Source organism: Macaca fascicularis, chromosome 9 (genome assembly GCF_037993035.2).
Source record: "Macaca fascicularis isolate 582-1 chromosome 9, T2T-MFA8v1.1".
Taxonomy (NCBI): domain Eukaryota; kingdom Metazoa; phylum Chordata; class Mammalia; order Primates; family Cercopithecidae; genus Macaca; species Macaca fascicularis.
Window position 1 is genome coordinate 54,469,894 of NC_088383.1, and position 27,999 is coordinate 54,497,892.

A 27,999-nucleotide genomic window follows, 5' to 3' on the forward strand; every position below is an offset into this window, starting at 1 on the left:
GGCCTTGGCTCTTCCTCAGCTGATGCTGAAGGGGGTAAGGATAGAGACTCGGCCAGACAGGTTATTCTCTTTCTGGGTATGATTTTGAACCTGCCTGTTCTTGTTCTGTAGGTGAAGAGATGGCGTTTGTGAAGAGTGGCTGGTTGCTGCAACAGAGTGAGTACAGGATGTGCGGCCTGCGATCGGCATTGCCGAAGGCAATCTCTATTTCTGTTTGCTTAAAGCTGATCATGTTTAAAAACAAATACCAAGTTTTATGAGTGCCGTGGCCTTGAGTTTTCCCTTGGACATTCCTAGATCTCTGTGAACTGTCTTGCACACCACGAAGCTCCTCCTTGGTTGCTGAGTTGATAGGAACCAGGAAACAATGGCAGTCCCTGCTGCTTTCGCTCTCCTCACTAACGTGCTTTATTTATTTTATTTTACTTTATTTATTTTTTTGAGACAGAGTTTCACTCTCGTTGTGGAGTGCAATGGTGCGATCTCGGCTCACCATAGCCTCTGCCTCTTGGGTTCAAGCGATTCTCCTGCCTCAGCCTCCCGAGTAGCTAGGATCACAGGCATGTGCCACCATACCCGGCTAATTTTGTATTTTTAGTAGAGAAGGGGTTTCTCCGTGATGGCCAGGCTGGTCTCAGACTCCCGACCTCAGGTGATCTGCCTGCCTCGGCTCCCAGAGTGTTGGGATTATAAGCGTGAGCCACCGTGCCCAGCCACGTGCTTTATTGTTAATGATGAATCTGGAACTGCCTGGATCTAACAGCCCAGCCGAGATCTGGCACAGAGGTGCTGGTCTCTCTGCCTCTCTCCTCTGGGGATTGAGCAGTGACTCAGATTCTCAGATATTGGTGTCTTGCTAATTATGTGGCTGAAGAGTTGATCTGAGGCAATGAGTTTATCTAAAACCAAAACTTTTGTGTCTCCAAAAGGACTAGAGAAGAGACTCAGTTCTTTTCTTATGGGATTGAGGTCCACTTTCCTAGGCTTATCTCCACAAACCTATCTTTCATACACTGTCTGCTTATCTGTGAGGCTGTCACTTCAGGTGGGATTCATACTGTGTTTTAAAGTGGGAAGAACCAGTCTTATTTATTAAAAAAAAAAGAGCAAGCAGGATATTCTGTTATACTAGAAAGAGTGAAGCTAAGGGAAAAGTGACTACTATGTCATTTATGATTCTAGTCAAAAACTGAGCTGTATCACATACCACTGATTGTTCAGAGACGTGAGTTTATCTATGAGGGATACTTTCAGAAATCAGCTAAAGTCAAGTCTATCCGTGAGAATTGATGGCATACCTGAGATGGTTTATAAAAACTATTGTTTATGAATCATTTGTGTTCCTGTTGAAAAGATTTTATGTATATATTCTTAATTCTCACAACAGCTGTATGATAGGTAAGTGGTATTATTTCCAGTTGAAGAAATTGAGGTTCAGTGAGGTTAGGTAATTTGTCTAAGTGTAAACTATGGGTGACAAACCTACATTCAAAGTCAGAACTGTGTGATTTCAACACTGACTCTATATGCACCCGGAGACCGGCCTTCAGCCTGTGTGTCTGTGACGAGTTCCATGGTCCCAACCTGGAGCTGAACCGTGTGCCCCTTTGTCTGTGATAGTCCTGTAGTCTTAGAATACACAGAGGTGTTGTAGTGTCAGCTTCACGAAGGAAGTCCTGGAGCCCCAAGTTTCCTAGTCTTGGGTTTTGTGGTCCCAGCCTCCCCATAGTCAGGGGACATGGGGACCCTTGCTCAGACCTTGAGGGTGTGCCCTCCTTTGCTGGCCCTTCAGATGTCCTTTGGTGTTTCTCGCCAGGCTCTGCCACACCCTTGTTTGAGGGTAAGCTTTCCCTTCTCTGCCACAACTCAATGTAAGTGCTTTGTCAACATACTGATCAATGACCCTTTGGACAATGTTGTGCTCCCCATCAGTGCCTAGCATGGGGACGTACATAAAATGGATGTAATTTAGATAAGTCACATAGACTTTTCCAGTATTCTGGTCCATGGGTGTTTCAGAAATGTGTATTCAGAAGACTTATCTATACATAACCCCATCCCCATACGTGTGAGTTAATTTTCCTTCTTTCCTGAAAGTAGAAGTATCAATGCCAGTAAAACGAGGTGAGATGTATTACATTCATGGGGTTGTAGAGTAGCAGAGACCCACATGTGATGTGGTTACATGTAGGCAAAGCCATCCTTAGGACTTCTTTTCCTGCCATTGCTACATATACTGTTGGGCCCCGGTCCTGGCCCCTGGAGGACAGCCTGATTTGGGAGTCTGCAGCCAGGGCTTTGATGGCAGGTGAGATACTTGGGCAGAACTCCCTGACCCAGTGGTTCCACCTGTCTCTGTGTTTCTGTGGCTCTATTTAGTAGGGATTTTTGTTTGTTTGTTTGTTTGTTTGTTTGTTTGAGGCAGAGTCTTTGTCGCTCAGGCTGGAGTGCAATGGCATAATCTCAGCTAACTGCAACTTCTGCCTCCAGTTTCAAGTGATTTTCCTGCCTCAGCCTCCTGAGTAGCTGGGATTATAGGTGTGCACCACCAGGCCTGGCTAATTTTTGTATCTTTAGTAGAGACGGCGTTTCACCATGTTGACCAGGCTGGTCTTGAACTCCTGACCTCATGGTCTGCCCGCCTTGACCTCCCAAAGTGCTGGGATTACAGGCATGAGCCACCGTGTCTGGCTTTTCTTTTTATTTTTAAGACAGGGTCTTGCCCCGTCGCCTAGGCTGGAGTGCAGTGGCGTGATAACTGCTCACTGCAGCCTTGATCTCCCAGGTTCAACTGGTCCTCCTGCCTCAGAATCTCAAGTATCTGGGACTGCTGGCCTGTGTTAGCATGTCTGCCTATTTTGCTCTTTGTAGAGATGGGGTCTTGCTATGTAGCCCAGGCTGGTCTCAAACTCCTGGGCTCAAGCGATCCTTCCACCTCAACCTCCCAAAGTGCTGGGATTACAGATATGAGCCATTGCGCCCAGCGTGTTTGGCAGTTTCTGCACAGCTCAGGCAGCCAATCAAATGGATGCTTGGGTATCACTTAGTGGTCAGTTGGGCAAGTGCAGTGGACACCCCTCCTGGTGAGGAGAGTGCCTGATACTGGCAGGAAAGCTGGATGCTACGTATCTGGTTGACACCAGTTGCAGGCACGACAACATAAAGGGAAGTACATAAAATGGGATTGTGTGTGTTGGCCAAGAATGGGGTGAGGTGTACAGGAACAGAAGGTGTAGTGGGCAGTGAGGAAGGTACAGAGATGACCGGAGCTAGAACTGGCCTTTAAGTCCACTGCAGGGGTTTTCCCTTCATGCAGTCAAGGAAATTACTGTTTTATAAAGTTAAATACCTGGTCCAAGATCACAAATGAAAGGTTGAATTTGCTCAAGCTGACAGAAATATGTGAGGTAGTAGGATGTGCACAGCATGAGAGGCCAGGCAGGGCCTGGTCTATATCCTGCTGTGCTCATTTATCCAGTGTATGCATCAGGGGTGCCTTCCACACTGTAAGCTTCCTGTGGGAAATGGTAGGAGAGAGTATCTGTGAAAGCTCTTAAGGACAAGAAAAAAATGTGGTTTTTTTTTTTGAGACAGAGTCTTGCTCTGTCCCCCACGTTGGAGGGCAGTGGTGTGATCTTGGTTCACTGCAACCTCCACCTCCTGGGTTCAAGCGATTCTCCTGCCTCAGCCTCCCTAGTAGCTGGGATTACAGGCGCCCACCACCATGCCCAGCTAATTTTTTGTGGTTTTAGTAGAGATGGGATTTCACTGTCTTGTCCAGGCTAGTCTCGAACTCCTGGCCTCAAGTGATCCATCCACCTTGGTCTCCCAAAGTGCTGGGATTACATGCGTGAGCCACCGTGCCTGGCCGAAATGTGTTTCTTCAAAAGAGGTAGGTATTATTTTTATTTGCATATAGAGACTTTACAGTCCAGCATTTTCTGATCTAGCAAATGTAGACAATATTTGGAAATTTAGAAACTTGAAAAGTTTGAAAGGTTTAAAGTTTAGTACTGTATGAGGAATTAAATGTTAGATATGTTTCATTTGCTGAAAAGTAAGCTTTTTTTTTTTTTTAAAGAAAAAAAAACCACCTTAATTTGAAAGTGTTGGGACTTCTAAGTTGGTTGGCAGCATTCTCTGTTGCCAGTGTGTGCTGCATGCAGCCTGCTAACGCACCAGTGGGCGGGCCCTGGGCTCGGCTTTCGCTTTCATTCTGAGGGACTGCTTTGGGTAATTCTATACAGGTGTCATTAAGGGGCCAGGGGAAGAGTTCTTTTTGTTTCTGCTGTGACTGTGTCCTTGCTCTTTTGGCTCAAAGCCAACCTTTCAGCTGGGCATGGTGGCATGTGCCTGCAGTTGCAGCTAAATGGGAGGCTGAAGTGGGAGGATTGCTTGAGCCCAGGGGTTCAAGGCTGCAGTGAGCTGTGATCATGTTTGTGAATAGCCACTGCATTCCAACTTGGGTGAAATAATAAGACTCTATCTCTTAAAAAAACCCAACCTTACTATTTTTTTCCAGGTACTATTTTGAAGCGCTGGAAGAAGAACTGGTTTGATCTGTGGTCGGATGGTCACCTAATCTATTATGATGACCAGACTCGGCAGAATATCGAGGATAAGGTCCACATGCCAGTGGACTGTATCAACATCCGCACGGGGCAGGAATGTCGGGGTGAGCTGGCCTGTCTTGGCCAACTTCTGTCTTCTGCTCTTCCTCTGTCTCGGTGGGGACTGGGTCCTCTTCCTTCCCCGTTCTGCTTTCATTAACAGATTGAAGAAGGGCTCCATCTCAGAGGGGCGGCCACAGTGGCGCCCCAGGCACTTAGATTGTGAACCACATGGTCGGGGCAAATCAATTTTCTCACTTGAGTTAAACTCACAGTCCACGTCTCTTCTTCTCGTGCAGAGGGAACCAGAGCGCTGGGAACCTCAAGAAGCACAGGCCACCCTAGACTGTTGATTTTGTACTCAGAAACTGGCTTCTGTTTGATGGTGACTGCAATCAATTGCTTAAAATCTGGGATGTTGGCCGGGTGTAGTGGCTCATGCCTGTAATCCCAGCACTGGGAGGCTGAGGTGGGTGGATCACGAGGTCAGGAGTTCAAGAGCAGCCTGGCCAAGATGGTGAAATCCCATCTCTACTAAAAATACAAAAAAATTAGTCAGGTGTGGTGTCAGGTGCCTGTAATCTCAGCTACTTGGGAGGCCGAGGCACAGAATTGCTTGAACCCGGGAGTCAGAGGTTGCAGTGAGCCGAATACATTTTGTAGACGTCATCTTGGTGGCTGGTCCTGTCAGTCAGCCTAGCTATGTTCTTTCTTTCTGCATTATTGGAAAGGCAGGGGGTTCTTTCATAGATGTAGCGCTTGATTTTTTGTCTAGTCCTTTGCTTCTCTGAGCTGGTAGTTCTTAGAAGATGTAAGAAGAAATCCTGAAAAAAGTTCTTTTTCTTCTGCTTATTTTTCATAGATATTCAGCCTCCAGATGGAAAGTCAAAAGACTGCATGCTCCAGATTGTTTGTCGAGATGGGAAAACAATTAGTCTTTGTGCAGAAAGCACAGACGATTGCTTGTAAGTTTTGCTTTCTTACGTGTTTAATTTAAAAAGTATTTTCTATTTTAACTTCTGATTACCAAAAAATGAAAAGAATGGGCGTGGAGTTCTCTTTCAGGTGTCAGAATAAGGGACTCAGTGGATGTGTGAGAGAAATGCAAGAGTCGCTTTTCCAATTCTGGTTTCTGCCTCTCTGAGACTACCTGGGCCTATCGAATTGTGGAGAAAATGGCAGAAAGGAATAGCAGTCTCGTCATGCTCTCTCTTTTTTTAATTCTTTTTTCTTTTTTTTATTATTATACTTTAAGTTTTAGGGTACATGTGCACAACGTGCAGGTTTGTTACATATGTATACATGTGCCATGTTGGTGTGCTGCACCCATTAACTAGTCATTTACATTAGGTGTATGTCCTAATGCAATCCCTCCCCCCTCCCCGCACCCCAAGACAGGCCCCAGTGTGTGATGTTCCCCGCTCTGTCAATTCCCACCTGTTCTCACTGTTCAATTCCCACCTATGAGTGAGAACATGTGGTGTTTGGTTTTCTGTCCTTGCGATAGTTTGCTCAGAATGATGGTTTCCAGCTTCATTCATGTCCCTACAAAGGACATGAACTAATCCTTTTTTTATGGCTGCATAGTATTCCATGGTGTATATGTGCCACGTTTTCTTAATCCAGTCTATCGCTGATGGACATTTGGGTTGGTTCCAAGTCTTTGCTATTGTGAATAGTGCCCCAGTAAACATACGTGTGTATGTATCTTTCTAGCAGCATGATTTATAATCCTCTGGGTATGTGCCCAGTAATGGGATGGCTGGGCCAAATGGTATTTCTAGTTCTAGATCCTTGAGGAATCGCCATATTGTCTTGCACAGTGGTTGAACTAGTTTACAGTCCCACCAACAGTGTAAAAGTATTCCTGTTTCTCCACATCCTCTCCAGCACCTGTTGTTTCCTGACTTTTTAATGATCGTCATTCTAACTGGTGTGAGATGGTATCTCATTGTGGATTTGATTTGCGGTTCTCTGATGACCAGTGATGATGAACATTTTTTCATGTGTCTGTTGGCTGCGTAAATGTCTTCCTTTGAGAAGTGTCTGTTCATAGCCTTTGCCCACTTTTTGATGGGGTCATCATGCTCTCTTTCATTATTAGATTCACAGTGGGTAATAGGCATAGTTGAAATAAAATGACCAGAAAAGCAAGAAAGTAAAGAGTGAGGAAACTCAGTTCCTAGGGCTCCTGTCACAAATTGCTGAACACTGAGTGACGGAAATGGCAGAAATTCATTGCCTCACAGTTCCGGAGGCTGCAAGTCTGGAATCAGTGTGTCAGCAGGTCCTTGTTCCCTCTGAGATGCTAGGTAGGATCCTTTCTTGCCTCTTCCTGGCTTCTAGTGGTTTCTGGTAGTCCTTGGTGTTCCTTGGCTGGCAGCCACATCACTCCGATCTCTGCCTCTGTTGTCACATGGCCGCCTTCTGCTGTGTCTGTGTCCAGAATTCTGTTTTCTTATAAAGGACACCAATCATAATGGATTAAGGACCCACCTTCATTCACTGTGACCTTATCTTAATTTGATTCCATATGCAAATATCCTGTTTCCAAATAAGGTCCCATTCCAGGGTACTGGGGATTAGGATTAGGATTTATGCATATCTTTTTCATGCGGACGCAATTCAACCCGTAATAGAGACCTTTGAGAAAGACGGTGAAGTGGATTAGATCATCTTCCCTCAGGGGAAAACATTTCAATGGTGTGACCAAATAAAGAAGTTTGATCTCAAGCACAAACTACGAACAGCTAAAGAAAGAAATAGATGATTCTACTGATATGTTTTTTAATCCTACCCGAATCCCGGAAGCAGTAACTAGATAAGTTAATTAAATCTTGCAAATTTCGGCAAATTTCGGTATTACCCTGTAGTCTGGAGTGATGCTGATTAAGTGTAAGTTACTTTTTGGAGAAGCTAAGGAAAAAAGTTCTTGAGAATGTGATGTCCTTGGGGCCTCAGCTGAGGCTGGACGATTCTCCCAGGACTCATCATTGCAAGGCACTGAAAGGCACTGAAGCTCACAGGAGTTGGGTAATTTTCTGGCTGGTGAAGTGAGCACTAGCATGGGACATTCAAAGGAATATGCTCAGAAGAGAGTGTAGGGCCCAGATTTTTCAGAAAAGACTTACTCATTCTCAGAAGAGATTTCCTTCTCTTCTAGCCCTCTGCCCTCATATTACAGAATGTTGATTGTGAGGGTGACACCTAGCCATCAAACTGTTGCTGGGCTGGACTGAGGTGGAACAGGGTGGAACTACCAGTTGATACCAGATTAGGTAGGAAGAGTGTCAAGGAGAAATAACTCATACTTTATGAGAGCAAACAAGTTTTAGATATCACCTCCAATGTTAAACATGAGCAGGATGTAAGGAAGTGGCTTGGCAACTATGCAGATATACCATGAAGGAAAAATAAGAAAAGGAAAATGTAAGCCTCAGGAAAAGCTCCTAGAGTGGAGGGAAATAAAACCCAAGGAACAGAAGCAGAGTCTTCAGGAATGCTTTCCTGGCCACCATATTTAAAATTACATCTCCCTGTCCCCATACACACTCACCAGCTACCAGCTGTTTATCTTGTTCATCATCTACTTTCATTAGAATATATGCTGTGTGAGGGCAGAGATTTACGTTTCTTTTCTCCTCTTCTGTGTCTGTCACTGTCAAGAGGGTGCCATTCACATTATCATCTGAGGAAAGTGGTCTTCCCTTCCATACAACCCCAAACGAAAAGTGAATCACTGGCATGGAGGGAAAGACTGGAGATACTCTCAGTGAGGGGAAAAAGATGAAAAGATCAGAGAGACGTTGGACTAAAAAAAGTTCAGAAAGATTATTGATGTTCATAAAGTACAGAACCCAGAAGAGGTAATTAGAAATTCAGGGCAAGAGAAATGTTCTGAAATAATCGAACAGAATTTGCAGACCAAAGGCCACACTAGACTCTTCCACCTGAAATGACAACAAAATCTATATAAGATACATGAATAATCCAGTATGATACCCTTTAGCAAAGTGAATGACAATGGAATGCTGCATACAAAATCAGTTGGGGAATTTTGCAACTTAACTGCATTCCATAGAAAGCCAGAACACTTGGCTGGGCACGGTGGCTCACGCTTGTAATCCCAGCACTTTGGGAGGCCAAGATGGATGGATCACCTGAGGTCAGGAGCTCGAGACCAGCCTGGCCAACATGGTGAAACCTCGTCTCTACTAAAAATACAAAAATTAGCTGGGCGTGGTGGTGGGCACCTGTAATCCCAGCTGCTCGGGAGGCTGAGGCAGGAGAATTGCTTGAACCTGGGAGGCAGAGATTGCGGTGAGCCAAGATCGCGCCACTGCACTCCAGCCTGGGTGACAGAGCGAGACTTCATCTCAAAAAAAAAAAAAAAAAAAGCAAGAACACTTGAAAATAAATGAATGCATCTTTCAACTCAGGGAGATAGTAAAATGAGAATAAAACATAAAAGGAATTGATGAAGATAAGAGGGATAGGGTCAGTAAAAAAAGTAAGAGGTTAAGGAGTGAGGGAGTGCTCAAGAGAACGCTTTTTTTGTTTTTTGAGATGGAGTTTTGCTCTTGTCGCCCAGACTAGAGTGCAATGGCGTAATCTCCACTCATTGCAACCTCTGCCTCCTGTGTTCAAGCAATTCTCCTGCCTCAGTCTCTGGAGTAGCTGGAATTACAGGCACGTGCCACCATGCCTGGCTAATTTTGTGGTTTTAGTAGAAGCTTGGTTTTACCATGTTGACCAGGCTGGTTTCGAACTCCTGACCTCAGGTGATCACCTACCTCAACCTCCCAAAGTGCTGGGATTACGGGTGTGAGCCACCGTGCCCAGGTGAGAGACCACTTTTTGTGTATCAATTAAGAAAGCTCTTGTGATACTTAAGATTCAGGTATCTAGTTTCTTTGACAATATAGTGGAAAGTAGGTAGGTATAGAGATTCTTATAATAGTTTCACAGGGCCATTTGGCAATACCTGCTGAAATAAATTATGTTTATATCCTTTGATGTGGCATTTTCAGTCTTTGGAATTTGCCCTATGGAAATGTCTACATAAGAGTGCAAGGGTAATAGGGATGTTAATAGCATTCTTTTCTTCTTTTTTTTTTTTTTGAGATAGAGCCTCTCTCTGTCATCCGGGCTGGAGTCCACTGGTGTGATCTTGGCTCACTATAGCCTCGACCTCCCAGGCACAAGCCATTCTCCCACCTCAGCCTCCCAAGTAGCTGGGACTACAAGCATGTGCCACCATGCCCAGCTAATGTTTGTATTTTTTGTAGAGCTAGGATTTCACTATGTTGCCCAGGCTGGTTTTGAACTCCTGGGCTCAAGTGATCTCCCTGCCTTGGCCTCCCAAAGTGCTGGGATTACAGGCATGAGGCACTACATCTGGTCTCCAGCATTCTTTTTAATGTTGAAAATTGCTAATAATCTAAATTTACTTGTATCATGGAATATTACATAGCTGTTAAAAAGGAAGAAGATCTGTGTGTATGCCATGAACTGACAAAGCAAGTGGCAGTGCATTTCACATTTATTAAAAAGTAAAGTAAAAAATATAGTATAGATTATGTTTCAAATGTTATGTATCTATTATGGATGTAATTTTTAAAAATATATATTCCTAGGGCATGTCTCAAGTGGTTTGGGGCAAGGCCTGAAGACCTGTTCTTTAAACAGATCTTTTCAGGAATTCTGATGTCAACTCTGGTTTGAGAATCATTGAAATACTGGATTGCCTTAAATAAAGTACCCTTTTTCTTTTCTCCAGGGCCTGGAAATTTACACTCCAGGATTCTAGGACAAACACAGTAAGTTGCTAATGGCAATCACCTATAATTTTTTTTTTTTTTTTTTTTTTTTTTTTTGACAAGGTATCACTCTTTCACCCAGGCTTGAGTGCAGTGGTGCTATCTCAGCTCACTGCAGCTTCTACCTCTGGGCTAAAATGGTCCTCCCACCTCAGCCTCCCCTTCCCAGTAGCTGGGACTATAGGCCCATGCTGCCGTGCCTAGCTTATTTAGAAAAATGTTTTTGTGGAGATGAGGTCTCACTATGTTACCCATGCTGGTATCAAACTCCTGGGCTCAAGTGATCCTCCCACTTTCACCTCCCAAAGTGTTGGGATTACAGGCGTGAGCCACCACACCTGGCCACCAGTAATGTTTTCACATGGTCTTATTGTAACAATTGGAGAATGGGGAAAATGGGCTTCTTGGCCATCCAGCCGTGAATGGGCAGGTAGCACTGGGTGGGCACCTTTCACCAACAGTGAGCAAGCTGGGTTTGCCAAACGTTTTTGGCAGGAAGCACCCTCCTCACACAAGCATGCTTGTTCCAGTGTTGCTTTCTAGAAACGTTTGTATTTCTCAAAGTTCCGCAACACTTTGAATTCTGCTGTGGTTTGCAGTAAAGGCTAAGAGAAAGAACTTCAGGATCCTTTTCATGCATGGGAGCTCAGCCTTGTGAAACAAACATTTTTGTGACTTGTACTTGTCTCTCGTCCTGTTTCTGGCCTTAGGAGGTCACTGAGACAGTGAACCTCATTTGTAAGAGCCTTGTAATGCCATCGTTATCTGTCAGGGATCAAGGGAGTATGACTCTGGTCAGAGTTTTCATTCTTTAGATGGGATTTTCCCTTCCTTTATCTTTGTAAGAAAAGAAAAGATGGATAAAGCTTACAGAAGAATGTGTGCATGTGGGAGAAGAAAGTAAAAGGCTTAATATCCAAGAGTCAGTGTTCTCTTCTTTTGTTAGCACAACACAACTTCATTCTAAGCTTACTCTACAGCTGCTGTTACCTTTTCTGCATGAAAATCCTTTTTTTGGGGTAAAATTAGTATTAACGATCCATACAGTTAAGGGCAAGCTCCACAAATGATTCTTTGTGGGATTTTTTTTTTTTTTTTTTTTTTTTTTTTTTTTTTTTTTTGAGACAGTCTTGCTCTGTGGCCCAGGCTGGAGTGCAGTGGAGCGATCTTGGCTCACTGCAACCTTTGCTTCCCAGGTTCAAGCAGTTCTCCTTTCTCAGCCTCCTAAATAGCTGGGATTACAGGAGCATGCCACCACGCCCAGCTAGTTTTTGTATTTTGAGTAGAGATGGGGTTTCACCATGTTGGTCAGGCTGGTCTTGAACTCCTGACCTCGTGATCTGCCCACCTCGGCCTCCCAAAATCCTGGGATTACAGGCGTGAGCCATTGCACCTGGCCCCCTTTTTTTTTTTTTTTTTGAAGCGCTAACATGTTTTTCTTTAAATTACATTGGGGAGTAATTTAATGAAGAATTTTGTTTTTTAAGGTAAAAAACAGACTGTGTATAGGACATAATCTCTGATACATTTTAGATTGTAGGGTTTTTATTTGTGAATAAAGGACTGTTGAGAGTGCTGTAACATCTTTATTTCTTTGGAGACAGAGTCTCGCCCTGTTGCCTGGGCTGGAGTGCAGTGACTTGATCTTGGCTCACCGCAGTCTGGAGCTCCCAGGCTCAAGTGATCCTTGAGATTTAGCCCCTTGAGTAGCTCGGGCCATAAGCACCATGCCCAGTTAATTTCTTGTTGTTTGTAGAGATGGGCTCTCCCTCTGTTGCCTAGGCTGGCCTTGGAACTCCTGGGCTCTAGCGATCCTCTCGCCCAGCCTCCCAAAGTGTTGGGATTACAGATGTGAGCCATTGCACCTGGCCTGAAGTAACATCTTTTAAAAGGCATTGGGTAACAGTGGGGCCTCTGAGTGCCTTCCTGGCTGTGAGAGCTGTAATCCTCTTAGGGGTTGAGTGAGGAGCACTTCGCTCCTGCATTTAGAGGATACCAGAGTAGGGCTGGGGGCACCCACTGGACCGGGAAAGTTTTTCCTATTTTGCAGAGAGCTATATATCTGTTTGTCTTTTAAAATTTTTAATTTGCTAAATAAAAGGGACAATGCACAGCATCATTGAGCACACAGGTGCTGGGAAGCTGTCCTGCCCTCACCCTCTCCTCTCTCCCGCAGGCGTATGTGGGCTCTGCAGTCATGACTGATGAGACATCCGTGGTTTCCTCGCCTCCACCATACACGGCCTATGCTGCACCGGCCCCTGAGGTAGGGAGAACCCTGAGCCTTCAGGTGAGGGAAGCTTGGGGTCTCTGCTACTGTCCTGCTTTGTTTTTTGAATGAAATTAGAAATGTACTCTAAACCTTTTCTTCTTAAAACAGATGATTTCTTACCAACTTTTGTTTTCATGAAATAAAGCAACTATTTTATATAGTTCAGCACATTGTAATGTGCTGTATTAATGTGTAACAAGTTTTTAAGATCTAAAAATGCATCATGTTAATGATAGTTGCTTTGGGTAATGAGATTTTGATGATCTGTAGTTTATATGGAATGAATTACTCGAATTCTCCTTATAGTCAGAAAAAAATGCTATATTTTGGGGAAAATAATCCTTACAAAAATCATGTCAAATACTTTGGGATGTCTTCTTGTTGGGGTGCTTGGGGTGCTGACTGAGCTGATTTGTATGTAAGTCTGTTGTGTGGAACGTGCTGCTTTTTTTTTTTTTCTTTGAGATGGAGTTTTGCTCTTCTTGCCCAGGCTGGAGTGCAGTGGCACTATCTTGGCTCACTGCAACCTCTGCCTCCCAGGTATAAGCGGTTCTCCTGCCTCAGCCACCCAAGTAGCTGGGATTACAGGCGCTTGCCACCATGCCCGGCTAATTTTTTGTCTTTTTAGTAGAGGTGGGGTTTCACCATGATGGCCAGGCTGCTCTCGAACTCCTGACCACAGGTGATCCACCTGCCTCTGCCTCTCAAAGTGCTGGGATTACAGGCGTGAGCCACGGCGCCTGGCTGGCACTTGTAAACTTTCTAAGCTCACTTACTCTAGTTCCTTTTTCTGTAGATTCTTTGGGGTATACTACATAGGCAATCATGTCATCTACAAATAGGAACAGTGTTTCTTTGTAACTTGTATGCCTTCTGTTTCCTTACCTTGCCTTATTGCCTTGGTTAGACCTTCAGATATTATGTTGAATAACAGTAGTGAGAGCAGACATCCTTGCCTTGTTCCTGATTTTAGGGGGGATGTATTCAATGTTTTTCTTTCTTTTTTTTTTTTTTGAAACAGAGTCTCACTCTGTCGCCCAGGCTGGAGTGCAGTGGCATGATCTTGGCTTACTGCAAGCTCCACCTCCCGGGTTCACGCTATTCTCCTGCCTCAGCCTCCCGAGTAGCTGGGACTACAGGCACCTGCCACCATGCCCAGCTAAATTTTTTTTTTTTTTTTTTTTTTTTGCATTTTTAGTAGAGATGGGATTTCACCATGTTAGCCAGGGTGGTCTCGATCTCCTGACCTCATGATCCACCCACCTCTGCCTCCCAAAGTTTTGGGATTATAGGCGTGAGCCACCGCGTCCGGCCAGTGTATTCAGTTTTAAGTATGCATTCATTTAGTATTAATGTACTGTTTAATTCAGTATTTAATTAGTGTTGAATTTAGTTTTTACGTATGCATTTATTTAGTATTTAATGCATTCATTAAGTATGCTGTTAGCTGGAGGTTTTTTATATTTTTTCTTCATCAGGTTTAAGAATTCCCTTTTTCTAGTTTCCAGGAGTGTTTATCGTGACGGGGTATCAGTTGCCTGCCTTCCTGCCTGCCTTCCTGCCTTCCTTCCTGCCTTCCTCCCCTCCCCTCCCCTTCCTTCCCCTCCCCTCTCCTCCCCTCCCCTCCCCTCCCTCCCCACCCAGAGATGAAGACTCACTCTCTTGCCCAGGATGGAGTGCAATGGTACTATCATTAGCTCACTTCAGCCTGGAATTCCGTGGGCTGAGGCAATCATCCTGCCTCAGCCTCCTGAGCCACCACAGCTGCAAAAAAAAAATTTTTTTTGGTAGAGACAGGGTCTTGCTCTGTTGCCCAGGGTGGTCTTGAACTCCTGGCCTCAAGTGATCCTCTTGCTTCGGCCTCCCAAAGTGATTTTGTTAAATACTTTTTCTACAGTAATTAATATGATTGTGAGGTTTTGTTTTTCTTTTTAGCCTGCTAATATGGTGGATTATAGTGTTTGGCTTTCACATACTGAACCAGCCTTGCATTCCCTGGAATAAAACCTACTTGGTCATGGTGTATGATTCTTTTTATTTATTGCTGAATTCAATTTGCTAATATTTGTTAAGGATTTTTGCATCTATATTTATGAAGGATATTGGTCTATAGTTTTCTGTCTTTGTGCTTTGTCTTATTTTATCAAGGCAATACTGACCTTATAGAATAAATCGGAAAGTGTTTTCTGCTCTTTTCTTTTCTGGGAGAAATTGTGTAGAATTGGAGTTAATTCTTCTTTAAAATTTGGTAGAAATCTCCAGTGAAACTGTCAGGTCCTAGAGGTTTCTTTTTTGGGAGATTTTAAATGACAACATCTGTTTTCTTTTTCCTTTTTTTTTTTTTTTGAAACGGAGTCTCACTCTGTCGCCCACGCTGGAGTGCAGTGGTGCAATCTTGGCTCACTGTAAGCTCCACCTCCTGGGTTCACACCATCCTCCTGCCTCAGCCTCCCGAGTAGCTGGGACTACAGGTGCTGCCACCACGCCTGGTGAATTTTTTGTATTTTTTAGTAGAGACGGGGTTTCACCATGTTAGCCAGGATGGTCTCGATCTCCTGACCTCATGATCCACCTGCCTCAGCCTCCCAAAGTGCTGGGATTACAGGCGTGAGCTACTGTGCCCGGCCTCTTTTTCCTTTGTTTGGCTTAACCAACACACGTCTATTTGTCACAGTTCTGGAGGCTGAAGGCCCAAGATCAAGGTGCTGGCAGTGTTGGTTCTCCAGAGGCCCCTCCTGAGCTTGCACATGGCCTTCTCCTCCCTGTATCCTCATATGACCTTTCCCTCCAGGCCTACTGCAGATGCAGCTTTCTTAATAGTGACTGGTCTACTCAGATTCTCTAGTTTGCATGGAGTAGGTTTTGATAGTTTGTAGTGTTTGTGGAATTGTTCCTTTTCTTATAAGTTGTTTGATTTATGTGCGTAGAGTTCTTTATACTGTTTTCTTATTATCCTTGTGATGTCTGCAGAGTCTATAGTAAAAATCCTCCAGTTCATTCTTTCCTGATACTGGTAATTTGTCTTTGCTCTTTTTGACAGTTTGGTAAAGGTTTTATTAATTTTATAAATAGCTTCAAAGAAATAGCTTTTTGTTTTATTCACTTTTTCTGTTTCTCAGTTTCATTGATTGTACTCTTTTATTTCCTTCCTTCTGCTTGCTCTGTGGACTTTGGTTTTCAAAAGTTTGACTGTAATGTGTATTTGTATGGATTTCTTTGGGATTATCCTGTTTGGTATTCATTCAGCTTCTTGAATATATGGACTTGGGTTTTTGCTAAATTGGGGAAATTTTAAACCATTATTCCTTTTTTTTTTTTTGAGACGGAGTCTCGCTCTGTGGCCCAGGCTGGAGTGCAGTGGCGTGATCTCGGCTCACTGCAAGCTCCGCCTCCCGGGTTTAGGCCATTCTCCTGCCTCAGCCTCCAAAGTAGCTGGGACTACAGGCGCCCGCCACCTCGCCCGGCTAATTTTTTTTGTATTTTAGTAGAGACGGAGTTTCACCGTGTTAGCCAGGATGGTCTGGATCTCCTGACCTCATGATCCGCCCGTCTTGGCCTCCCAAAGTGCTGGGATTACAGGCGTGAGCCACTGTGCCTGGCCTTAAACCATTATTCTTGAGTGCTTTTCCAACCTCAGCCTCCTTCTACTCCCTCTGGCACTCTGATGACATCCCTGTCAGTCTGATGTGTCCCAGAGATGCTCTTTTTTTTTTTTTTTTTTTTTACTTCAATCTATTTCTCCTCTGTTGTGTTCTGATTGGGTAATTTCTACCCTTTATATTCATGTTTATGGATTCCTTCCTTTTGTCATCTCCATTATGTTGTTGGGCTCATTCATTGAACTATTTAAATTGGTTATTGTATTAGTTCTGAAATTTTTATTTGGTTATTCTTTATATCTTGATATATAAAAAATTGAATGTATGTATCTATATACTTTTTACTGAGATTTTTCTGTTTTATGGTAGATACTTTATATTTTTTATTTATTTCAAGTATGTTCATAATTGCTTGTTGAAAAGCTTTTATGATAGCTGCTTTAAAAATCTTTCTGGATAATTCCAACATCTTTGCCATCTTTGTGTTTGTGTTTTTTGTTGTCTTTTCTCATTTAGTTGAGATCTTCCTGGTTCTTGGTGTGATGAATGGCTTTTGATCAAAAGCTGTATATTTTAAGTACTGTAAGACTGAATCTTATTTAAATCTCATGTTTTAGCAGACCTGCTTCTGGGGGGCTGCTTTATTGCTGCCAGGTAGAGGTGGAAGTCCAGGCTCGCCTTGAGCCTCAGTTGACACCCATGGTCCAGGTTTCTTGTCGCTGTGGAGGGAGTTGTGAATTTAGGTTCTCACTAGATCTCCACTGAAATCACCCTGTCTGAGAAGAGGAAAGGCTCTTACTGCTTCCCCCAGAGCCTCCGCTGATACCATGGTTGCCACTGAGACGTCCTGAAAGACTCACTCTCGGCTTGGTCTCAGTGGAATAGGGAGGGCACCGTATTTTCTGCTGGGTGGGAGTGGGGTTCTGGCTCCCCACACGGTCTCCATGGACACCACCCAGCGGGATGGGGGTGTTTTGTTTCCATCTGGCAGGGAAGAAATTCCCAGCCCCCTACTCAGTCTTACTCAACGGTGTTCTGAGGACCCGGCGGTGCCTGCTGAGCATGGAAATTCAGGCTCTTCACACTTGGCCTTTGCTGGTGTGAGGCTGAAGGTTTTTCTGTGGTGGTTCTCTGGAGTAGAGAGGTTATTGTCTAAAAATGATCTGTCTTGCTAGGTTGCTCCTTTCTTTCTTAGATTCTTTGTTAAAGCGAGCAGCTCTTCTCAGGGTCTTTTTGGTCTGCACTGATTGGCGCTTCCAGCTTGCCACCTTCCCCATTACCCAGTGTGGGATGTGTGAAGCAAAAAGGAAACCCAGGTCCTCCCTCGGGTGCTAAAGTTCCTTGCCCGTCTGCCTTCTCTTCACTCTTCAGTCTTCTTGTGTTTGCTTTGTATATAATGTCCAGAGATTGTAGTTGTACTTAGCAGGAGGAATACAGGAAAGAATGTCTACTCCATCTTCGAGAAGTGGGAGTCTTGTCTCCTGCTTTTGTAAGATAACAGGTTTAGATCTACACACACATTTGCCTGGCTACACCTCTGTTCTCCCTGTATCAGAGCACTTGTCACAGAATGACAGTGATTGTGCAAGTATGTCTGATCTCCTCTCACCTGTAAGTATGCCAGGAAGGCCGGTCTTGATTTCAGTATTTCTCAGCACATAGTGGTCATTCACTGCCGGTTGAGGTGGGTCTGCTGCCCATTTCTAGCCATGTCTTTTCATAGGTGTGTGCAGCCCGAAAACCATCAGTCACCTGCCCAGGTACCTCAGGACACCCTCATCTTCCATATTGTGCCTGGAATTGCTGAACTTGGGCCACAGAGGGTTCTGCTTCCAGGCTGGCTTCGCCTGGAGGATAGTGGTTTCGGTGAATCTCCTTATCACCTGGTCCAACCGTATCATTTTACAGATGGCCAAAGGAAGGCCTAGGTAGGTGACTTACTGAAGGTCAGGTTAACAGCACAACTGAATTGAAATCCAAATCTCATGCAAGTCCAGTTCCCTTCTTTTGTTGTGTTTTTCTGCCTTCTTCATTCTGTAACCTGAAAGTGGGCTCCAATTGTAGCTTTTGTTTGTTTTTTAGTAACTTTAAAACAGGGGGCATAACCACACTGTTTCATGTTTTGTTTTGTCTTTTTAATTGACTGTTAAATTTTATTGATTGCAACCTGGAGACCACAATTTTAATACATTACTAGAAGTTTCACAATTGTATTTCTAATGGGCCGGTTTCTTTTCAGCAGGCGTACGGCTATGGGCCATATAGTGGTGCGTACCCGCCAGGAACTCAAGTTGTCTATGCTGCGAATGGGCAGGTGTATGCCGTGCCCTACCAGTACCCATATGCAGGTAACTCAAGCCAGCCTTTCATTCCTCATTTCTGTCCATTTGCTGAGTAGACCAGAGAGACCTGCAAACATTTTTATTTTTCAGTTTAAGGTTAAGTGAGCTGTATTTTCTGGTTGTAGACCACAAATCACTGTGCTACTGTGCTTTAAAAAAGCCTTTGGTAGTTTCATACTGCTCTGCAAAGCTAGAGTAGGCTTGATTTTTAGAACTTTGCTAATTGTGTCTGGATTAGTTCTCAGAGAATTTCGTACTTATTGGGATTCACTTACATTGAGAAGCAGCCAGAGTAAGAGGCCCATTTTGAGGGATGAGAGGGACCTTTCAGCTGTTCTTCTGGTGAGGTCCTTGGAAAGTTATCACTTCTGAGGTGATGTTCTGTTTCACAGTGGAGTAGAGGCCTGGAAAGGGCTTGTATTTATTCTGGGCTTGGAGTCTGTTCTTTCTGTTCTTCACCTTACATGAAACACATGGCAGGCGTGAGTAGCTGGTGTACGGGTATCATGTCTGGGTCTCCTGGGCAAGGTGGTTGGCAGGGTGGAGGTGTGGGACAATGCTGGCCACTGCTGGGGCTGCAGTGAGGGTGGGGAGGGCAGAACTGTGGTCGATGGCCCCTGTGAAGTGAGGCTGGCCAGGCACAGTGGGCACAGCACCATAGCACAGGATGCACAGGTGGGTGGGCTGGAGCCAGAGGCTGAGCTCAGGAGAGACAGGAATGTGGGGGTTTGCAGGAGGAGGAGGAATCCCGGGCTGTGAGCAAAACTAGCATGGTGTCTCAGTGCAGAGGCAGAGGGAGGTGAGCTGGTACCAGAAGGGTGGGCCACTGATCGTGGTGCCCAGAGAAGTCAAGGAGGCCTCTGGTTACAATCTCAGATGGTGTCCTTGTAGTTGTTGGTGGTTGCTTTGGCTTTGGATGCATTTAGCACTTAAAACGGGTTCTGGAGTCTGGAGTAGAAATAGAGAAATTCCACAATGCTCTCTTCTGGGAATCTGAGGCACAGTCACTCAACTAGCAGGGACTTGGGAGGATCCTGCTTTGCTTGACTCTTTTTCATGTCAAGTTGAAAAACCATTAAAATAATAAAGAATTATGACAGATTAAATATTTGTCCATTGTCTTGTGAGTCTAGCACACATACTTTTGTTTGAATTACAGTAAGTCCTCACTTAACATCAACAGTAGATTCTTGGAAACTCTGAATTTCAGTGAAACAACATGTAATGAAACTGATTTTACCGCAGATTAATTGGTATAAACAAGAGTTAAGTTTCTGTGGCTTATTTCTGGTCACAAAAACATCACCATTTCTAATATTAACCATTGAAATTAATGTGAGCTATACATACATGTAAGATTAATAAAGACAAGTAAGATAATTATTTACCCAGTTATTTCAGTTCATGGCCATGGCTGGCTGGACCCTCTCCCAGCAGCTCAGGGCTCAAGGTGGGAATGCACCATGGATAGGATCCTATCTCATTGCAGGGCACACTCACCCACACCCCCTCACTCCGACTGGGACAGTTTAGACACGCTGATTCACCTCAGGGACACATCTTTGGGATGGGAAGGAACTAACCTATCCCAAGAAAACCCACGCAAACGTGGAAAGAACCTTCCCGCTCTGCACAGGCGGTGCCCCGAGGGGAATCGGTTCTTTTCTTCTTATTAATGTTATAATGAAACTACGTTAAATGAAACTATTATTTGAGGACCTACTGTACTTCCTCCATATAAAATATTTTCTCCTTATAATCATGCATTTGTGTTTCTAGTCTTGTTTTTAAATTATATGTATTGAATCCCAAGTGCTACATAATACTCATAAGCATTTTTAGTAATTGCCTATTATCATATTGGGTGATGGGTTACTAAACCTTCCAGTATTGGCTGTTTTTTTCCTCTCTCTTTTGTTTTTTTTCTTCTTTTGCTATTGTAGATACTTCTTTGAACATCTTTAGTCATTTTCCTTTTTGTTCCTATTGAATATGCATTAGAATATATTTCTTTTTTTTTTTTTGAGATGGAGTTTCATTCTTGTTGCCAAGACTGCAGTGCAATGGCATGATCTCGGCTCACTACAACCTCTGCCTCCTGGGTTCAAGTGATTCTCCTGCCTCAGCCCCTCAAGTAGCTGGAATCACAGGCATGTGCCACCATACCCGGCTAATTTTGTATTTTTAGTAGAGATGGTTTCACCATGTTGACCAGTCTGGTCTCAAACTCATGACCTCAGGTGATCCATCCGCCTTGGCCTCCCAAAGTGCTGGTATTACAGGTGTGAGCCACCTTGCCCGGCCTAGAATATAGTTCTTTTTTTTTTCCTCCCCCAACTAGAATATGTCTGTATATGCAGACAGGCCCTAACTCAGGATGGTTTGACTTAATGATTTTTTGACTTTACGATGGTGCAAAAACAATGTACATTTAGTAGAAACCGTACTTCAGGTACTCCTACCCCCATTCTGTTTTTCACTCTCAGCGTAGTACTCATTCAGTTACATGAGATCTTCGACACTTGATCGTAGTAGACTTTGTGTTAGCTGATTTTCCCAGCTACAGACTGATGTTAGTGCTCTGAGCAGTTGAAGGTGGGCTGTGTTAAGGTATGATGTTCAGTAGGTTAGGTATATTAAATGCATTTTGACTATGGTGTTTCAACTTACGATGAGTTTATTGGGAGGTAACCCCATTGTAAGTTGAGAAGCATCTCTATTAATACGTCAGAAAGCATAGACATTTTTGAGGGTTCTTTTGGATATGATTTAAAAATATAAATGCTTTCAAACATAAAAAATAGGGATGATGGTATAATGAACTATCATGTGTCCATCACTGGCTTCAGTAGTTACCACATCATGTCTAATCTTTTATCTCTACCTCAGCCTCCTTTCTCTACCTCTGGATTAGTTTAAGGGACATCCCAGATTTGTAATCATTTCAACTCTTAATATTACATTAAATCTGGATAGCATTTTACCAAGTTGATCCCAGAATGATTTACCAACTGATAATATCACTAGCAGTCACTGATGCTGTGGTTTATCTGTAATCCCATAAAGATTGCTTATTGTGCTCTGCAAGTTTTGATAGCTTCAGTAGGTCTGAAGTGGAATCATCGAGTTGCTTTAGTTTATATCCCCTTTTATGAATCATTTTCCTTTTGCACATTTTTCTGTTGAAATCCCATGGGGTGGTGAGTTTTAAGCCTTAGCCTTGCCACATGAGAGCCAGCCTCTTTCTCAGCTTCTTAGGGCAGTTGCCGCTGTTTTCTTACTGTACAGAGAGCACAGATACTGCGGACGTGGTTGTTTAGGGCACTTCCGGAAATGAGTCCATCCTTGCCCTTAGCTCTCGTCAGTAGAGTAGAAGTAGCACTCTCACAGGCAGTACTCGGAATGCTTGCCACGTAAGGGGCTGGATCAGTGGGCATTATGCAGCCTGCCTCAGGGTGGTGACCAGGCAGCCCCCAGACCTGCTTGCTGTGGAAGGGTCAGCTGGGTTTGTGGTTGATACACAGCAGCTTGTGCTGACAACCAGATGGGTGCTTTGCCACCTCCATGCCATCCTGTCTGCCAGGGTCTCAGAGCCTAGAGCTAGTCCACAAGAACCCTCCTAGTCACGCACAGAGCTGGTTAAGGCTTTCTGTTGAGTGATTGGGACCAGTGGTTGGTCAGCCAATTAAGAAAGTACAGAGTACTGTAGACGTTCTGTAAACATTGTGCTGTGATTTCACCCACTAGTGGGTGCTCGTTCGGCTCTCTCATCATGTGGGGTTAGGGTGTTTGCTTTGAGTTGGCTCCTTTGGTTGGAGTCTTCTATTTCTGTCTTGTAGAGACCATCCTCATGACACGTCATTGCACTGCAGTTTCCAGGGGTAAGTCCAAGAGCAGACTTCTAGATTTTGAGACTATAGTGCTCCCATCCTTCCATCTTTTATAGTTTTCTCCATTCCCTGATTTGATGATAATTTGTAAAAGTACCTTCCTTTATTTAGTTTTCCTGTAGTATCTTAGTTGCCATAGAAACTGTGTCTGCCTTTTTCTCATTCACATTTTGACCATTTATGTAGTATTAGTTAAACTAGGCAATTAAAATAGTGTGACCTGGAAGCATCCACAGCTGATTCTGGCAAGGACTGAGTTCAGTGCAGGAGCAGAGCTGAGCAGGAGCCACAGGAGAGTGGCCTGGTCCTGCAGCCAGAGGACCTCAGCATGACCTGCAAGGGCAGGAGAATGCAGATTTTCCAGGAGAGCTTTTCATTAGGTCAGCTCACAGGTTTCATCGTGTTACATTTGGCTAGTTGGAGTTAACATTACTGAATGTTTTAAAATGTCAGGGCTGTGAAAGTAAATGCCATAATTCCCTAGTTTTGATATTTAAACATTGCAAAAATAATCACTTGCTTCCAATACTGTTACCTGTACGAGATCAGCTCTTAGATTTACAATGGTTTCATTGTACTACTCTGTGCCTTTTGATTTTTGTCATTCATCATCTTCTGTTGGATTTGAGGCATTAGTGGGTATAAATGCATACTGTAGCCAGAATGCCTGGGTTTGTGTGGCCTTAGTGTCCTTAACCATTGTGTGCCTCGGTTTGCCCATCTGCAGAATAGGGATAAGAGCGCACTCAGTTGAGTAAGAGCATTTCAGTGTATGTAGTGCTGCAAGTGGTTGGAAATGTTCACCTTTGTTATCACTGAGGGTTTCACTTCTGCTCTTCATCCACATGTGCACATCACTAGTGAGTAGTTTGTTTTTTTTCTTTTCTTTTTTCTTTTTTTTTGGGGGGGGGACAGAGTCTCACTCTGTTGCCCAGACCCTGGATTGCAGTGGCAGGATCTCAGCTCACTGCAGCCCCCACCTCCCAGGTTCGAGCAATTCTCATGCCTCAGCGTGGGATTACAGGCATGCGCCACTACCCCTGGCTATTTTTTTTTTTTTTTTTTTTTGGTAAATTTTGAAGAGACAGGGTTTCACTATGTTGGCCAGGCTGGTCTAAAACTTCTGGCCTCAAGTGATCCACCCACCTCAGCCTCCCAGAGTGCTGGTATTACAGGTGCCAGCCATCAAGCCTGGCCAGCCAGCCTTTGAACCATTAAAGGAATAGAGGATCAAGGAGGAAAGCTAACCCTATTAATACCTGAGCAGTTTGAAAGCTACTTAGCTACTAGGCATTGTAGCTGTGAAGCATGGAAGAGAGCAAACAGTACATTTCCAGTTGTAAATTTTAGTCTTGCAAATTAAATATTTGTCTGTGGTTTGTTTTTTTGAAGTTTTCACCTCTTAACATAAATATTTTATGTCTCCATAAAGACATGTAGTAAAAAAGAGTAGGCTGGGCCGGGTGCGGTGGCTCACGCCTGTAATCTCAGCTCTTTGGGAAGCCGAGGCAGGTGGATTACGAGGTCAGGAGATGGAGACCATCCTGGCTAACACGGTGAAACCCCGTCTCTACTAAAAATACAAAACATTAGCCAGGTGTGGTGGCGGGCTCCTGTAGTCCCAGCTACTCAGGAGGCTGAGGCAGGAGAATGGCGTAAACCTGGGAGGCGGAGCTTGCAGTGGCCCGAGATCGAGCCACTGCGCTCTAGCCTGGGCGACAGAGTGAGACTCTGTCTCAAAAAACAAAACAAAAAAGAAGAAGAGTAGACCGGGCGCTGTGGCTCACGCCTGTAATCTCAGCACTTGGGGAGGCCGAGGTGGGTGGCTCACTTGAGATCAGGAGTTTGAGACCATCCTGGCCAACATGGTGAAACCCTGTCTTTACTAAAAATACAAAAATTAGCCGGGCATGGTGGCAGGCACCTGTAGTCCCAGTTACTCAGGAAGCTGAGGTGGGAGAATAGCTTGAACCCGGGAAGTGGAGGTTGCTGTTAGCTGAGATCATGCCACTGCATTCCAGCCTGGGCACAGAGCAAGACTCCATCTCAAAAAAGAAAAAAAGAAAAAAGAAAAAAAATCAAGTTATATGTGCAGATTTAAGGTTTAATTTAAAAATTGGTTTGCATGCATACTAAGAAGCTAATTTGCTTTAAGTGAGCATTTCCTTTTTGGGCTTTTGTTGGGCACTGTGTCTCTCCCATGTTCCCCATTTGTCTGCCACCCAGTAAGCATGGTGTGGAGGGCTGAAGTAGAAATCAAAGGCTGGAGTCTGAAAGCATCTTTAGGGTTCTGCTCTTTGCAGATTAGGGACCTTGGCCCTTAGTGAGCTGAGGATCTTGGTTTCCTCCCAGTGCGGTTTCAGGGATGTGGGCCACACGATGTGCCTGCTGTGGAGGAGGGCTGGGGTGCCAGTGTGACAGGAGACAGCAGATCCCTTTTGTGAAAGGAGAACTGGCACTTCACGTGATGTTAAACTTCACAAACTGCTGCTTAGAGATCTGCTACTTTCCTTCTGTTTTAGGACTTTATGGACAGCAGCCTGCTAACCAAGTCATCATTCGAGAGCGGTATCGAGACAATGACAGTGACCTGGCACTGGGCATGCTGGCAGGAGCAGCCACGGGCATGGCCTTAGGGTCTCTATTTTGGGTCTTCTAGGGGCCTCAAGGTCTTGATGTGCATAGCTTCTGATAACCCTGTGTGCAATAATATGATTTGCAGGGCATTTCTGTGTGTGACAAATGTTTTTAATAATAGTTTTAATGGTTCCTTTGAAAGTAGTGATGTCATAATTGTAACTAATCCACATAAGTACCACAGAGAAAGGTTTGAACTGTGCTGTTGTGTTCAAACGCTGGCTCTCCAGGGCACTGGCTCATTCCAAGACTGTCCTTGTGCAACTCTCGGAACACCTTATTTGAGCACACCTGTTTTGAAAGGCATTTTCTTTTTAGAGTTAGGTGTAGTGCTTAAGGGTTAATTTATTTTCATGTTATGCTGGTAATATAGTGTTGTATGCCTAATGAGTGATTGTGGCAAGAAAAGCTATAGCTTTCCATTTAACTTTTTCAAGCCACAGACCAGAACTGGTTGCTTGTTACTTTAGGAGTTGTGGGTTGGTAAGCTCCCAGGTACTTCCCGGGGCCATGGTGTGAGAGCCCCTGTCCTGCCCTCTGGGGCTCCACAGGCCCCCGGCAAGGCCTACGGCTCAGGATGACAGGGCACAGCCCGCCTTTGAAAAATGATGCTTCAGAAGTCTGCCTGACTCTAGCTGCTGCTTCTCACCTTATTCTGGTATGGTTTTGGTAGCCATACTTGGAGAACGTTTCCCGCATTGGGAATTGATTTGAGCCTGCAAGTTTGAGGGCTTTATCCTTTAAAACTTGGAGAAGCCGGAACAATAACAAAGAAGTGTGTGGAGGCAGATTTGCTTTATTCCAAGAGAGCTGTTTGAGTGTGTGTCTGCCTAAGCCTCCCGATAGCCTAGTTTTCTACTTGCTGAGGAAGTAATGTTAAAGGAACAGCGAGGGAGCGGAAGGAGAGCCTTAGTTAGGCCGTTCCCATTTCAGGCCTTCACGGGGTTGCGCTGTGCGGGAGATGCTCTCATCTCTCTGAAGGCCCATCCTGTGCAGAAGTGGGGCCTGTGGCTGTTCACGGAGCACCAGGGCAGACCGTAGCTGAGCAGACTTGGGTTATGGGTGGGAAATGGGGCCCAGGGACCCTCAGGACACAGGGACCGGCTCAAGGTACCACTCAGCCCGGCCAGGATCCCCAGCCTTGCTTTTGTTCTTGATCTCTTTGTGATAGAGAAGCTTAGAACATTGAATTTTGGGCCCCAAAATGTGTGAGTCTTTGGAAAAACCATTCCAGCCTTTCTGTCAAATGCTCTTATTTTCAATATTCTGAAGTATGTATTTGAAATATTCACATTTCTGTTATTTCTTGTTTTTAAGCTCTGAATTATTCCAGTTTTCTGTCCTGCATGCTTTCAACAGTGTGCTTTTACAGAGGCAGTTTAGCACAGTGAATGTCCCTGCCCCCCACTCCATATGGTCCTGTTGTCCTGAAAATACACTCCAGGTAGCACAGACTTGTTATTTTGCCTGGCTGGTTACACACATGCTGTCTTGCTTTGCTGCTCAGCTGCCTCCCTCTGAGGCCAACTTAGGCCAACCTACCTGGGACTCCATCTAAAGTCAGACGCCAGAGAAACTGAGTGGTGACCATGGGTCTGCTTTTCTCTCTGATCCTAGGGGACGTGTTGACATGGGAGTATCTGTTCCCACATGGAAGGATGTGTGTTTATCTCTCATCTCTGAATAGATGTAATATATGACAAGTCTAGTGTCCATGGTTTAAAATGTTGCTTTGAGGATTCTCCATCCTGTATAAGAAGAATGACTTTCTTCAGATTATAATCGTTATTAAAGCTGTATGTACCCTTTACTTAAAAACTATTAACAGTTTTTCATGTTGCACTGGTAATTTTGAACTTGGAATTGCTGGGTGAGAATTCCAGGAACCACAGAGTATTGATTTTTGCTGCCAAAATGCTATTGAGGCAGATGTTCCTGTGCTCCCTTGGCTGCTTCTGGCTGAAGGGGAGAGGTGTGGACTGAAGCTTGGGCACTCATGTGTGTCCCCTCCCCAGTCCCCATCCCAGTGGGGCCAGCCTCATTAGGCAGCCATAGATGAGCCTGGAACTTGACTGTCACTAGTGACTTGATCCTGGTGTAAAATGCATACTCGGGATAAGGTCACTCAGGTATTTTATTTCTTGGCCACAACTCCCATAGATGCCAATGTTTTGATAGCCTCGGTTTCTCAACGATGTCCTTTGTTTACAGTGCTACACTTCATATAAGTCAAGAAGTACTTGAGTTAGAAGAAACTTCTTATTCAGGTTTGAGTAAGCATTTTACTTCCATGTGTACTTTTAAATAATCCACACCTTGAAGAAGTTGGCCAGTGACATTATATACATGCTGATCCGGTTGTTCTTTTCATTCCTTGAGTCAGCTTCAGGGTCTTGGATATTAAAGAGGAGAGGGAGAACTGTTAATGTTTCGGGTCATCATTTGTGAACAAGGCCAGACTTTGCCCATTTTAGGTTATCCAGGACTCAAGGTAGCCATCTGGATCATAAGAAGGTCCTGCAGTTGAGACAAAATGACCCAAGTGTATTTTCCACAAGTTTTGATCCTCTGTAATATTTCTTTTTCCTTCCCTAGTGTGTGTAGATGAAGGCATGGAATGCAGTTCCACTTTCTCCCCAGAGTTGATCTTTTTGTGATTGCTTTCCCGTCTCTAGTATTCTGTTGTGTCTAGAGAACTGATTTTTTCCTACATATGCAGATTGTACATTTGTAAGTGAAAATGTCAATGCATTAAAGCATTAACCTTAAAGCATGTTTCATTGTGACTTCTGTGTCTTTAAAAAATTACTTTGTAGTAACATACTCTCAG

At 44.2% G+C, this 27,999-nt stretch overlaps 1 protein-coding gene across 5 annotated transcripts; it reads left to right on the plus strand.

Annotated features, from left to right (window-relative positions):
• On the plus strand, positions 1 to 27,942 carry LOC135964363 (pleckstrin homology domain-containing family B member 2-like). 5 transcript variants are annotated; one of them, XM_065520670.2, is made up of 7 exons: positions 1 to 156; positions 4,523 to 4,675; positions 5,473 to 5,575; positions 10,390 to 10,429; positions 12,606 to 12,719; positions 18,540 to 18,648; positions 25,055 to 27,942. In XM_065520670.2, the coding sequence occupies exons 1-7, from the start codon at positions 120 to 122 to the stop codon at positions 25,189 to 25,191; spliced, it is 693 nt and encodes a 230-aa protein (XP_065376742.1). In that variant the 5' UTR covers positions 1 to 119; the 3' UTR covers positions 25,192 to 27,942. The 5 variants fall into 5 exon arrangements, with proteins under 5 accessions (XP_065376742.1, XP_065376743.1, XP_065376744.1 ...); XM_065520671.2 differs by having other exon boundaries at positions 12,606 to 12,695; XM_065520672.2 differs by having other exon boundaries at positions 12,606 to 12,695; positions 18,543 to 18,648.
• Positions 27,943 to 27,999: the final 57 nt, after the last annotated feature.